Here is a 14,298-nt window from a genome sequence, read left to right on the forward strand (position 1 = left end):
CCCAAATGAGACTGCTCAGTGATGCTTAGCCTTAGATAAAGATGGCTCTCAGTGTGAGGAGCAGCAGCAGGTCATCATGTGTGGCTTTCATTTGCGCTCCTCCTCCTTTACTCCACCTCCCCCTCCCATTTCTTTCGCTGAACACTGTAGGCCTTCAGGAAGATTAAAGGGGCCTTGAGTAGAAAAGGAGTTCAGAGACTATTTGTGCTTTCCTTGTTGGGGCCAAAGTCTCAGTCGTGTGTTGTAAAGGCAGTTCTGAAATCTGAACATAAGCCATTAGCGACAGCAAATAGCCTTTTAAAAGCACAGAGTTAAGTATCCAATATGTTGATTGCAAACATGCTTGCAAATTTGCGCTCATCTGTTGTCTAACTCGCCCGGTTTGGGCTGTAAATGTGTTTTCAGAGCAAAAGAAAAAGAAAGAAAGTGAACACATTGGTGACGTGCAGTAGCAGATGTCGTTGCTTATTATAGCTGCTTACTGATGGGGTTTACAGAAACAGTCGGCTGCTGATAGAGAGTTCAGGCAGGATATAACATGATGGAGTGTGGTGGCACAGTAAATAAAAACAGATTTGTCAGCTCTAAGTGCTACACTGATATTCTGGAGTATTTAATTCAATGTAATGATTTAATTTCATGGTTCATAAGTCTTAACTGGCCAGTCAGCATTGTCTAGAAATGGATTCTGTCCTAACTACAGCAAATTGATTTAATCTAGAATTATTGTGTTACATACAGTCACCCAAATAAGCCATTCGGGTTGTTGTAACAAGGTCTGTAGTGTTGCTACATGTGCTTCAGACTGATTAAACTCATTAACAGGTGATCATGGTCTGCTTTTTAAGAGCCTGGTAAAACACTAACATGAAAAATACTTACTCTGTGTACACACTGTGTGCTTCAACACTCATTGTTTTTGCAAATCGGTTCCAGAATTAACCAAACAACCAGCCTAAGAACAGAAATCAGGCTTCTTAGTTTATTACTTGTTGTTTAGTGTAAATCACCCAACGTTAGTTCGAGATCGCCGTGAAGTTAAGATCAGCTGCATTGCTGGCAGTTTACCTGATCTTAGCACCATCTTAGCATTCTGCATGGCTCAGATGTGACCATTCGGCACATCCATTTGGCAAATCTAATGGAGCTCTCTATTTTAGTTGCTTTAGCCTGCCTTGAGTTGCTATGCATCTGCAAGCCACTGTCCACCCCAGCCCAGCTCTTCCCTTTTATCCCATATCTGAATGAATCAGTGTTATGTTGTCTTGATGCCTGCTCTGTTCTGTGTTTGGATCTTGCTGTTGGGGTTCCTCCCTGCAAAAACCGACTCCTGCAGATGGAAATACCAATACAAATCCAAACAGCCTGGACTATTATATGCTGGGATGATTCATCCTCATTCTGAGATGCACACACAAAGGTGTGTGATGGTTGCTGCTGGAAGAATTCACAGTTAAAATAGCTTCAATTTCAGTAGAAATGCAATGGAAAAATTAATAATTAAAATAACAAAATAGTTCCTGCTCTTTTGTGGTCTGAAATACTTATACATTTCAGTTGGACGATTTACATAAACTATAATACTTTTGGCTTTCCACTCCTCAACAGTTAATGCATGCTGAACTTTAATCCCTCATCCTTACTGTAAATGAAAAAGAAACCAAAACTATATGCTAACCATCTTAAAATCAGACTTATTGAAACTACAGACAATGGAGGTATGCTTCTTTGTGAGTGGTGGTGGTGAGGGAGGTTAGTTCTAGTAACACATACATGAATTTCTATGTGCAAAAATACTGTGCAGGTGTTTATGAGGCTGTGTTTACAGTTTTGGACTGTCCTATATCATGACAGCATCTTTCCAGGTGGATCTGCATTCATTCACATGAATGAGAGGCCTGTGCTGTGAATGAAGGGCTGAAGTCAATACAAGTACAAAGTCTTTAATATGCGAAGACAGACATGGATGGTATTAGCCTCATGGTTAAAATCAGTCTTAAACCTACAAGAATCCATTGGCCATCATTGTGCATAAAACAAAGTATTTCCTTCTAACCTGCTAGTGAAACAACAAAGCTTGTTTGGCTGCACATCTGCCCGCCTTTTTTCCACACTCCTATTTTCTAATAAAAGTGTTTCCCCCCATCAAACCTTCTGCTTCCACCTTGGTGAGTAAGTGCTGGCTGTGTACTCCTCACACAGTCAGTCTATATTTACCCTCTGACCTGGCGGAGGGTGTTCATGTTGGGAAGTATGTAACAGCCAGATAGCAAAGAGCAACACGCTCATCCTGCCTCGTTCTCTTAGTTCCTCAAGTGTGTAATCACACACCGTTGGTCTGCCTCTGGAGCTCCCCTCCTCGCAGCGGTAAACATGCAGGAAGTAATTTTGATGATTTGCACTGCTGAGCCATAAATATATCTGTATGCAGAGTGTATTGAATAAATACAGGCTCACAGGTGTTGATACTCATACATAATAAGTGTAAAGCTAAACGAGGGAGCCACATCTTTCATATTTACACTTAAGTAATGATCCAGTTTCCAGCTCACCCATGCCTCTCCACCTCATCTGTTGTTTTCGAAACGACGCAAATAAAAAAGAGTGAAGATCTATACGACTGCACATATCGGGCAAAGAGAGCTGACGCCACATAAAGACCAGTCTCTGTAAAGTGGAATGATCAGCGATTTTATCACCCGTATCATTCCTGCTCTGAAGCATCTCAGTAATCCCCTCTCCTCTGCTTTTCCGTTTTTATCCTCTGTCTGGGACCCTTAATGGTTTCTCTGGCCGCGGCCTAAATTGATAACATCTGTCAGTGTGGGACTAAGTGGAAAGGTGGACATCTTAAGAGAAGGCAGGGGAAGAGGAAGAAAAACGTAACTGAGCATGGGAGTGAGAGTAAGGGAAGCATGAAGTAAAAGGAAACTATGGCTTTGGCATAATTTGGTGTCTGTTAATCCAAATGTGACTTTGTGCTTTTAGGAGATAGACTCCAGTCGCCTGACAGCCTGGCACTTGGCAGGGCATCAGCCAGCACGTATAAAGACATGGCTGCGGTTGTGGTAATTTAACTGAACTGGAGTGGAGTAACATGGAGTGACTTGATGTCAGTGTGGCCCTGTCGCTCCACACAGTAAAATGTGAATACACTTATTTATTGTACAGGTGATTGGTATCAGGAATACTAATAATAATAGACTGTATAGTGATCCAGTAACAAGCACTACTTTCCTGTCAAGCTTGTAGTTCTGTACAACACATAACACAGTTTAAAGTGACACACTTGACACATTTACCTCTTAATGGCCCCGGTGGATAATTTATGTCAGTTTACAACAGCTGCTGAACATTTTCATCAGCTTGTTGAATGCAGTCATAGTAAAAGGAAAGTATACTTCCTTTAGTTTCCAAGTTAAAAGTCAGGACTAACAAAAGTCAATTAGCCGTTACTAGTTTTACAATTAGCCAAATCCAACATCACGTGACATAATACAATATGTCATTGTTTATTGAACAAAAGCTGAGACAAAATGCAGAAGCAATGTGTGAAAACCTAAAACAAAAAAAGCAACAAAGTTCCTCCCATGATTCATGATTCTTTAGCAACGTCTTGATGCTCAGTCATCTAGGTAAGAATATCAGGTTTTCTGGACATCTTTATCACATCATTGTGGAGGAATTTTGTCCCACTCTGCTTTACAACATTGATTCATTTCACAGAGGTTTGTGGTTTATGCACAGCTCTCTTAGGTTCCCACCACAGCATTTAATCAGGCTAAGGTCTGGCCATTGTAACACCACGATTTTTGCTCCAGACAAGCAAACTGTCAAAAGTCTTCTTTTATTGATGTGCTCACACTTGCACATTATCAATTAATCAAGTGTATTTGATTAACAGCACCTAGCTTCAACCTACCCTCTTGGTTCCTATGGAAGTAGTGAGGGTGTACTCAGTTTTTCACATACTCCATCAGCCTTTTTTGTCTTACACGTTACATAAATAATGACACAAAGTATTTAAAAGTTTTGCAGTTCATCTGAGGTGGAATTTATCTGGTTTTAAGATCAGGACAAAATTGCTTTTATTATTTTTTGATACAATAAACCTTGGAATTTAAAGAGGGTGTACTTCTTACTTTTCACTATGACTGTAAGCTAACATTAGCTCCGTGAGTTGGTTGAAAATGCCATCTTGCCATATTTCCCACCAGTTTTCGTATGCAGAAGATAAAGGACCAGCACTGTTCTGGCGATGCTGGGTAGAAACAGTCTTTGAAAGCTAGAGTTCCCCTAAAACTAATGCAAGTTATTAATGATATGCTAACTCTTGCCTTGCTGTCTATACAAATGTAATCAGTGTCAAATTTAATGCAGATTCTTTATTTTATTTTTAAGTGTATTAAAAATGAAAACCTATAATGACATTAGTTGTTCATAGAGTTTTTATTTCAAGTGTTACAAAGTTGCACCTTTATTACTGGATACCATTTATTGCTATGATAAAGACGTGTACACTTGGTAATTACTTGAGGCTGAAAGTATAGAAGCACCTGTCTCAATGAATGAGGCATTAAGGTAAACAAAGACAATTTGCTTGACATCTCTCACTTCACATGTTATGTTTAGAGGCTTCTTGGAAGGCAAATGTCACACAACCACCATCTTCATTACCACAGACACCATATGTTTCAATTCAGGCTTCAGAACAGCCAGCAGATTTGCTCTACAGCCTTCAAATAAATATGGTACACTATATAAGCTTATATTTTGCTCGTGTGTAGCTGGTTTGACAAGCCTAAGCAGTTACAAAAAGGTATATGTCTAAAGCTTGACAAGACAATTGCAGTTCTTTGAGCAGAAAATAGTTTGAAAAGAACATTTTCAAAAGTCTGTTTCCTGCTTGCTTTTTCCAAACTCTTCCATTAACTTTCGAGCAGGTGTATGGGGGCATTTGTCACACAAGCATGACTGGTGACTTGCACCTAAATTCATGAACTGGACAGTAAGCTGAAGAGTTAGGGGGCAAGAATTTTTATATCTACCCTTCTATTTCCCACTTCCTAGTCAAGAAAAAGGCTTCATCTGTTTGTCATCTAAGAAGGCAGGCGAGCAGATGACAAGCAACTGGGTTGATAAGATCCCCCGGGTAGATCACATCAACGGGTAGGACTCTGTTGTCTGCCCCGTGGGTGATAAGGGAGCTCTATCTGAGTAGTCACTGTGCACAATGTAGCTGCAGGTCAGAAATCACAGCCTCTCTGAGTTGAAGGGCTGGATTCACTGCTCCCCATTTCTGTCATGTTTTCTCACCAGGAGAGCGAGGCATGATAAAGTGTTTCCAGTAGTGGTCAGTTGTGTCTCCATCTGTGCTGACTGAGCCATTCAAGAGCTAAATGCATCACTTAAGACAGTAATAAATGTGCTGTTACAATTAGAAGGTACTGGGCGACCCCCACAAGTAAAGTTTATCATCACAGAAGTATAAAGAGTTTTCGAGAGTGTGGAGGTCTATTGTAGTGAAATAGAAATGGAAATATTCTTCTGGTTTTTCCTCTCTGGCCTATGGTGACTTAATAAGACCAAAAAAATAACAGGTACATATTAAGACAAAGTAGAAGCGCTCCAAGAGCACAAGTCTCCACCAAGGCAGCTCATTCCCTTTCTTTAAAGCTGTAACTCATTTTGGGATCAACTTGAGAGATGTGAAATGTAAAAGTGAGGTCAGAGGTCAAATGTGAAACGATATTTGAATGCAAACTATAATGTGATATTTAGAATCCACATATACCAGTATCACTTCATAACTACTACCAATACAAACAAAGGCAGTAAAATTTTAATTATAGTTTTTAAGATAAAAGACATTTTATGAAAGCTTGATCCTATTTGACATTGAAGAAGAGGTCAGAGGTTCATAGTGATGTGATATTTGGAATCCATTTACAATAATACAAACAATGGCAGTAAGAAACATAGTTTTAAACAGCTCTGGATATCATTATTATCACTTTGACCTTCAGATCAATGCTTTGACCTTGAAGGAGAGGTCAGAGGTCAAATGTAACATGAGCTTTGAAATCTGTAAACATTACCTACTACATCCTGAAAACACACACCACATAGTTTCTAATTTATGAGGCTTTTGGGGGGGGGGGGTTTACCAATAAATCAGTGAGTTGACCTTAAAGACTTTGGTGGATGGCAGCCAAAACACCCCCACTAAATTTATCAGAATTCATTAAATCAATCACATAAACACTGCCAGAAACATAACCTCCTTGGCGGAGTTAAGTATGGCTGGTATAAGGACAGTATATCCAGGGGGGAGTTTTCATTTTTGTAGATGACTCTTATTTTTGTCAAATCCAGTAATACTTGTGCACTGGAGCCTTGCATGAAAGCTAATACCTTTGCCACAGCTGTTCAGTCATCAAACTTTGAGGTCCTGAAGGTTGAGCATGAATGGGTCTTGTCCTTCTACAGACACAAACATGGCCTGATAAAAACACGGCAACCATCGCAGACAAATGTTACTGTCAGTACTTTGGCCTTTAACATCTACAGCCCAAAGGGCTGCCAATTCCTTCATATTACCCTGCAGATTGTGCCACTGACACCTACCTGCAGCAGTTTCACAGCAGGGATCCATAGTACTCAACTGCTGAAGTATACCTGCTTTTAAAATGTTCAGAGCTAGTGCAGTTACAACCTATTTACCATCTGTATGAGCTGAGATACTCAAAGATGCCTGGCAGTAAAGTAAAGGCAGTAAAAATAATGTGTTACATCTGGAATCCTACCCAGGGCCCACTGTCTACAGCTGCAGGATTAAGGAATGTGTCTACTGGACACAGAGGCTGAAGTTCACAGGGCAGGTCAGAGCAAAATGAGATCAACTTACAAAGTTGATCTCATCTACTTACAATGCAAAAGTGGAAAAAACACATTGGCATCCAAGTGACGGGTTAATGCGGTTAATAACAGATTAGCTCGAGGCTATTAGATAACTGGACCCAGTCCCTCACTTTCTGTATCTACCGAGTAATTAGATGGAAAGCAAGTGGCAATCATGAATGTGTGGACATGCCTGATTTTGGCCAAAGCTGTACATATTTTCCCAACATTAAGGAGCAGGTATGAAAAAAATCCTGAATTTGCCTGCAGCAGTCACTTGAGAGCAGGTGGATGAGGGTACAGAGTCTCTCAGAAGTATGTTGAGAGGCAAGGCAGATAAATTAATGACGAGTGGAAGACTTTCTCTTGGTATGCACCCTTCCCATCGGTCACTGCTTCACTTCATCCTCCAAATGTGTTTGATCAATGAGCCAGTTTGGATTTTGTTGTTATATGAGGGGAATGTTCAATACTTTTAGTGCTTCGGTGGATTACTGCCAGAATTAGAGACCAAAAGAGGGAAAAGGAAGAGAGAAATGAAAGGAAGGACAGGAATCCAAAGGTGAAGTTTTGATACCCAGAGCTGGTAACCTTTCAGCTAATGAGTGGTTTGGAGACTCATATCACTGGTATTGGCCTTTATGGAGTTCAGAGGACAGCCTTTAAATGTGTTGACTTTTTCCTTACCTTTATTTAGCCTGGATGGGCTGGCTGAGGAGCACTTGCACTTATACAGCAGTACCCTTCCACTTAATCATAGGTTGGGAGACACAAAACATGATTCTTTGGGCCAATTATAACCATTATTTGACCTAAAGGACCAAAACCAGTGGTTTACTGTAACTAAATGTTTACATGACCTTCTGTAATGATTCCATAAAAAGTGGAAAAATGATTTTAGTTTATCTGAATTGTAGTAGTATGCACTGTTTTATCTGTTTGTTGTTGTTTCTGCAGGTGGGGAGGTGACCAAGCCGCGGTTCACTCAATATTTCCGGGGAAGCCTCTCTGGACTGACCATCCGACCGGGAAAGATTGAGAGTCAGAAAGTCATATCCTGTCTGCAGGCCTGCAAAGAGGGACTGGACATCAACTCCCTCGAGAGTCTGGATAAGAGTATAAAGGTACGCGTACACAGAGATAAAGGAGGTGTTTCAAAAAGAGGGACTGCAGTAAAACCTCTCATCTTGGTTTAAAGTGTCAGATAATAGTGTAGATCACATCAGTTCAGTGAAGAGAATGGATATTAAAAGAGGAAGAGGATGGGTTTTTTTCAGTGTTTTAGATACCAAAAGCCAAACAATAACCTCAAGTGCGGTACTGTAACAGGATCCCAGTGTTGCCATAAGTCAGTTCATGGAATCTCCTAGATATTCCTCAGTCAGGAACAACAACAAACCAACTCAGTCATGAAGTGGCAGACCACATAATGTTACGGGGGTAACACTCCATAACTACAGAGCTCCAGACCTCCTCTGCCATTAACATTAGTATATAAACAGTGTGCTGGGAGCTTCGTGGCTGGGAACCACTCCACATAGTGTAATGTCACAACAAAAGTGTTGTGACATTACACTCAGTGGAGTGGTTCAGCTGTTATCCAGACTAACAGAGGCTACGGTCATCTGCACGGTCCTGAAGCACACCAATCAGCTTGTACCGTATTACCTGTCTACCCAAAGAGTGTCACCACCTGATTAAGCAACTAATGATGCAGTGGAGCACGGGGGAAGAGACGAGTCGGGTTCTTGCCTTCCTGGCCCTCAATAAAATCTGCCCCCAGAAACAGGAAACGTACCTCAACCCCTATTCTTAAGCAAATGTACATTTCTTATGTACAAAACTGCAAGTTCACATCTCCCATGATCAACTTCATGCAGAGGACTCTAACAGAGATGTACGCCCTGGACACACAGGTTACTTACCAGCATGCCTTCATCTGTATCCGACAGCTGGCCAGTCACCTCAGAAACACCATGACCATGAGGCAACTGTTGTTGGGATTTGGCGCTGTATAAATAAAATTGAATTTAATTGAATTATATATTAGAAGATGTTGGCTAACAAATTGCTGGATTAAAAGTAATCAAATCTAAATGTTTTGTTGTTCCTAAGCAGCCAGAACAAACTATGCTAATTCAGGTTTTAATATGAAGTACAATATACATCTACTTTAATTCTTATAGAAACACTATAATGTGTTGATCAATAAATGTAATGGCAACCAAACCTGTCTTTCTTGAAAATCTCCAACTACCTTCTTCTTCTTCTTCCCCTTTGTCACTGGCTCAGCTGATTGATCTCGCTGCACTGTGCAAGATAGAGGGCATACAAGATAGATGGGGCTTTGTGTGGACTCAAAGCCATCGCCCGTAAGCACCCTTCCACTCTCAGCTCCTTTATGCTTTTTCCCCTCTTCAGCTTTTCCCTCTCCAGCAAACTCCAGATCCTTCTATAGAGAACCTTGTGCCGTGGCGCAGCAAAGAGATGCTTGCCAGCCTTTTGAAAAGGCATGCTGGGATGAGGTGGAGGATATGAGAGAGAAGAGGAGAGCCTCTCTAGGGCCAGTGCAGTTTATCTTTTGAGAGCCATTTAATTTTCTTCTTAGCCACACACTCATCTGGCCCCTGGAAGTCCACAGGAAGCTTAGCCAGGCAGGTGGACAGCTGGCACCGCACAATCAGAGGAGAATAACAGGCAGAGAGGCAGGTAGACACAAAGTATAGTGACAGAGAACAGAAGATGAGAGGAGACAGAAAGAAGTGTGAATGGGGAAAATGACAGGGCACAGGGACTGTAGGGAGAGCACCACAGAGAGGAGGAGTAACTTCACCCTGGTGCTGATACCCAGTTTTAGAAAATGGGAACTACTCATTGCAGTTCTGACAGGAGAACACTGAATCCTTTTTGAAGTAAGAAGGCTTCAAATCGCTACCATCAAACTCTGCAGGAGAGCACACAGCTCTGTAAAACCAGCTCTACCATGTGTCTCCATGTTTACGATATTGACTAGTACATGCATATTCCCATTATTATCATACTGCCATGTTTAGTTATGCCAGGTTTTCATTTATTTCAGTACAGTATGGAAGCAGAAGCCTGAAACTACCTTGAAACAGGTGATCCATCACAGTGAACATTGTATGTGTTTGTTTTATGCCGTTGCATGGTAAAGCAGCGCAGCCGTGATGTTCACTTTGATGGATTGCCTGATTCAAACAAGTTGCGAGTCTCTGCAAACTAATGTGTGCACAACTGTACAGTGAAACCTGTAGAACACAGAGACTGCCTGGAAACAAGCAGAAAGGTAGTGACCTTTTATCATTTGCAGAACCACTGCTGAAATTATTCAGTTTTTACCCCTCAGGCTGATGGAGTATCGCTGTCAACCCGCCGGGCAGGCGGGCAGCGTGGACCCCCAAGTTTGTGAATATGATAACTCGAGGAGGTGACGTGGATTTTGAAATATCGTACCATGGGTGCATCTACTAAAAATCTCAGATGAGTTCAAATCTCAGTGATGCCTACCTCAAGGATTTTCAAATTTATACCATAGGTGCATCTACCTGAGGGCTGGGCATGACAGCACTACCATGGGATTATAAGCACCCTTGCCTCTTGTTGCATCACAAATATTAAACACTATACACTGAAGGTTCAGCACCAAAAAGGTGGCAAAGTCAGTGAAGAACAGCTAAATCACTTCTGGTTTTCTTGGTTTCAGGCGCAGGAGCCTAAGCAGAGAAATCCAGAGCTCCTCATGCAACCTCCTTCAGTTTACCCAGGAACACTTATTCATTTGAACTATGACCCTGAATGGGATAAGTGAAAGAAATACATTTGAAAATGTTGGTTTTTTTAGTCTTTTCTACTCTCAGTATAAGCCACATTCACCTGGTTAAAGCCAGCGACACATATAATAAACAGAGATGACACATGGCGACATGTTTATAGGTCATATCTTGGGCAGACATGCAGACTCGAGGAGCTGGATATTGAATAAAGCATCTCAGATTATTGGATAAGCTGTTCTTCCTTCGAAGCCGCGCCGTCCCCTGAAATATCCATATAGTACAGATTCCACTTTATTATTTGATCTTAAGGCCACGACTTGAAATCGTTGGAGTTTAATCACATTACCACACAGCAAACCGTGAGCCGTGCAGTATTTAAACGGTAAATTTTGCACAGAGAGTGGAATCTGTACCCCTGCCCCCCTTCGTGTGCAGCAGGTTAATCTGTCCATGCCCTCCACGCTTTCACTCTGTCAGCTTTCGTATGCACAGACTAATCTACAGCATCTCAATTAGAGCTGACTGATTTCAGTTTTAAATGGCACTGTTCCCACGGACATTTTATCATCTGCTGTGTCAGTTCTCGCTCTCCGTCTAACATCTGTGTTTTCTCTCTCCCCAGTTTCACTTTAACCCAGCTCAATCCATCCTGGTAATGGAGGGCGAGGACTTGGAGAACATGAACGCCGCTGTGAGGAAAGTTTCCTACATAAACTCGCGTCAGTTTCCCACACCAGGCATCCGACGCCTGCACATCTCCACTACCGTCCAGTGAGTACACTGCCATGTTCGTCTTGTTTTTCTCCTTTATCTTTACTGAAATCTGCCTCGTCTGTGTCTCTCTCTCTTGTTTTTTTCTTCCTACACGACGACATTTGTTTCCTTTAGTGTTCACACGCTTTCTCTGTTTCTGGGTACCTGTTCTTTAAGATGTTCGCCCACCTCGACACTTCTGTTAAAACAACACGGCAGACATCACACCCCGACTGATATATAATTCCCTTTCCGCGCATTGATCCCCACCCCTCCCCTCTGTTTCTCGTTTTCCTCTGCTGTCACTTCCCCTTTCCTTTAATACACCATTTTCGGTTCACTGTCGCCACCGGGGGCTGGTTTTTACATTTTCATGTCATGTATTAATAATTCTGCCTGGATTTTGCCAGAGGAACGAGGGGAAGAGAGATGCAAAAGGAGAGGGTGTGTGTGTGTATGTGTGTGTGTGTGTGTGTGTGCTTGTGGACGCAAGGCACAGAGAAGAGAGGCTGGCTGGTAAAACAGCCTCCCTTGGCGGGTTACCATTAAAATTCATGATTGTTTTAAATATATGTAGACCCCTGCAGCACAGCCCTGGGGTTTCACTCTCCGCCCTCCCGATGGGTTCGATGCACAGCGGCAGGCCCGAGAACTTCAACTAACACAGCAGAAGAGTGTGTGAGTGTGTGGACGATTGTGCACATGTTGGTGTGTGTGCTGCACAAGCTGCTGGTGATGAAGCAGAGTCGTAGCTGGAGGCGCACCGATTATCAAGGAATACATTATGCTAATAAGGGCTAAGCTTGCATCATTGCTAAATGTTGTTTAAATGAACTTTTTCCACAGACTGCTGACTAGTCTGCGAGTTGCAGGAGCTGTGCGCATGCCCGAGTGTGTGTGTGTGTGTGTGTGTGTGTGTGTGTAAAATAAGGAATAAAACACTACTTGAGGACATGTGTGGCTAATGTTTAAAAATGGGGTCCACTCAAAAGCATGTTTAGGGATGAGTTGTATTTAAACATCCAGTTTGACTCCAGAAAAAAAAAAGACAGTAAATCTTGCCTTTCAGCTCTGTTAGTTACACTGAGAGTCTGGAAATTGGCCTCCCGCAAGAAGGCATCAGCGGGTGAACAAACTCCCTTCACTGCTACAGACAGCATGGCTTTACACAAATAAACAGAGATGCTAAATATTTCCTGGCGATGCAATTAAACTTCTTTCTTGCTGACGCCTAATAAGCCAAATTACTGCAGGCACTGAGAATATAATTAGGCGAACAACGCTAATCTTAGCAACAAGGATCGTGGGTTCCCCTCGTCCTCTGTCTCATTTTTTGTCACAGAGAGCAGTTCAGACGCTGAATTTTCTTAGAATAAACATACAAAAACGTTCTAGATGCATGAATCAGTAAAAGTGTAAACGTGGCGTCAACGGTGCATTATTCTTGTACCATAAAAACCAGAAAATGGAGACGCACGCTTCCCGGACAGGTGCTTTCAGCTTGCTCTGGGGCTCAGATGTGATTGGAGAAGTGCTGCAGATAACAGATCTAATCAGCCAGAGAGAAAACACCTGTGTGTGTGATCGAAGTCCAGGTGTGACTAATGACATTAACACTGGCTGTGGTTCATTAAGGTATCCCACAAGCCTTTGCCAGTGAGACGCAACGCACAGCACCGGGACCCCCTTGACACGCACCTGTGCTTTTTCCTGCTAAAACTGGTGAAAATACCAGTCTGGAAAAATATTACTGCACTTGCCAACTTGCGCTTGGCCGTGGAATGTTCAACGCGAGGGTGTACAATCACGACTCGATACGACGCGGCTCGTTTTGTAGCCAGTCGTGGTCTGGGATGCAAATGTCCAAAAGTAAAACTTTAGAAATGGAAAAATATATGCAATACGTCCCAGAAAATGAGTTTTAAGAATCATTTTAAGAATTCATATGTAATGTTGTATTATATATGATATTATAAAAAGTTTGTATAGCCATCATAGCACCAGCATTTTGTAAAAAAGACATACTACCTATAATGAAAAGCATTCCCCTATGAAAGATTTTAAAAAAATACAAAATTCAAACTATAAAAACTGGTTTAGCAGTGTAACACAGAGACATGTAAGAGACAAGTACAGACTGAAACAGTGTACCTCAGTGGTTAAGAATAAAGTAAAGAATACCAAAGTGCTCACATGGTGGAGTGATGGATAGCACTGTTGCCTCACAGCAACACGGTCTTGAGTTTGAACCCACCTTCAGTCTGGCCTTTTTGTGTGGAACTTGCATGTTCTCATTGTGTCAGTGTGGATTCTCTATGATTTCCTCTCATAGTCCAAAGACTTGCAGTTAGTGGGGTTAGGTTAACTCAGTGGTTCCCAAACTTTTTTTTGCCAGGCCCCCCTTTTTTACAAGAAAAACGTTCCCCCCCCCCCACAAACACATCCTCCAAACACACACACCCATATTTTGTTTACAAACTCCATTGCAGTTTATTTCACACCTCAAACATTTAGTAAACAATTAAGCAAATACAAGTAAACGGCAATAAATTACAGGTAGTAATAAAATATACTACTAACTCTTTTGCGCTACGTCCACACCTACACGGGTATTTTTGAAAACTCAGCTGTTTCTATGCGTTTGGGCTTTTCGTCCACACGTAAACGGCGTTGCGATTCACCGAAAACGGAGATTATTTAAAACTCCTTTTTTGCGTTTACGTGTGAACGAGGAATACAGAGTTAAATCACGCAACGTCAAGGTATGTGCCTCTTTTCACGTCACGCTGTGCGCCACGTTATTGTTTACATGAGATGAATTGCAGAATGGCAGATAGAGACAAAATACTGT

The 14,298-nt window shown here is 41.8% G+C and overlaps 1 protein-coding gene across 1 annotated transcript in view; it reads left to right on the forward strand.

Annotated features, from left to right (window-relative positions):
* The window catches only part of LOC116321655 (calsyntenin-2), a 322,481-nt gene that overhangs the window by 281,462 nt on the left and 26,721 nt on the right, over positions 1 to 14,298 (forward strand). The window contains exons 10-11 of the mRNA XM_031741563.2: positions 7,858 to 8,024; positions 11,317 to 11,465. Coding sequence (XP_031597423.1) covers positions 7,858 to 8,024; positions 11,317 to 11,465 — 316 coding nt within the window. The remainder of the gene's footprint in view (positions 1 to 7,857; positions 8,025 to 11,316; positions 11,466 to 14,298) is intronic.

This window comes from Oreochromis aureus, linkage group 14, assembly GCF_013358895.1.
Source record: "Oreochromis aureus strain Israel breed Guangdong linkage group 14, ZZ_aureus, whole genome shotgun sequence".
In the NCBI taxonomy this organism is placed as follows: domain Eukaryota; kingdom Metazoa; phylum Chordata; class Actinopteri; order Cichliformes; family Cichlidae; genus Oreochromis; species Oreochromis aureus.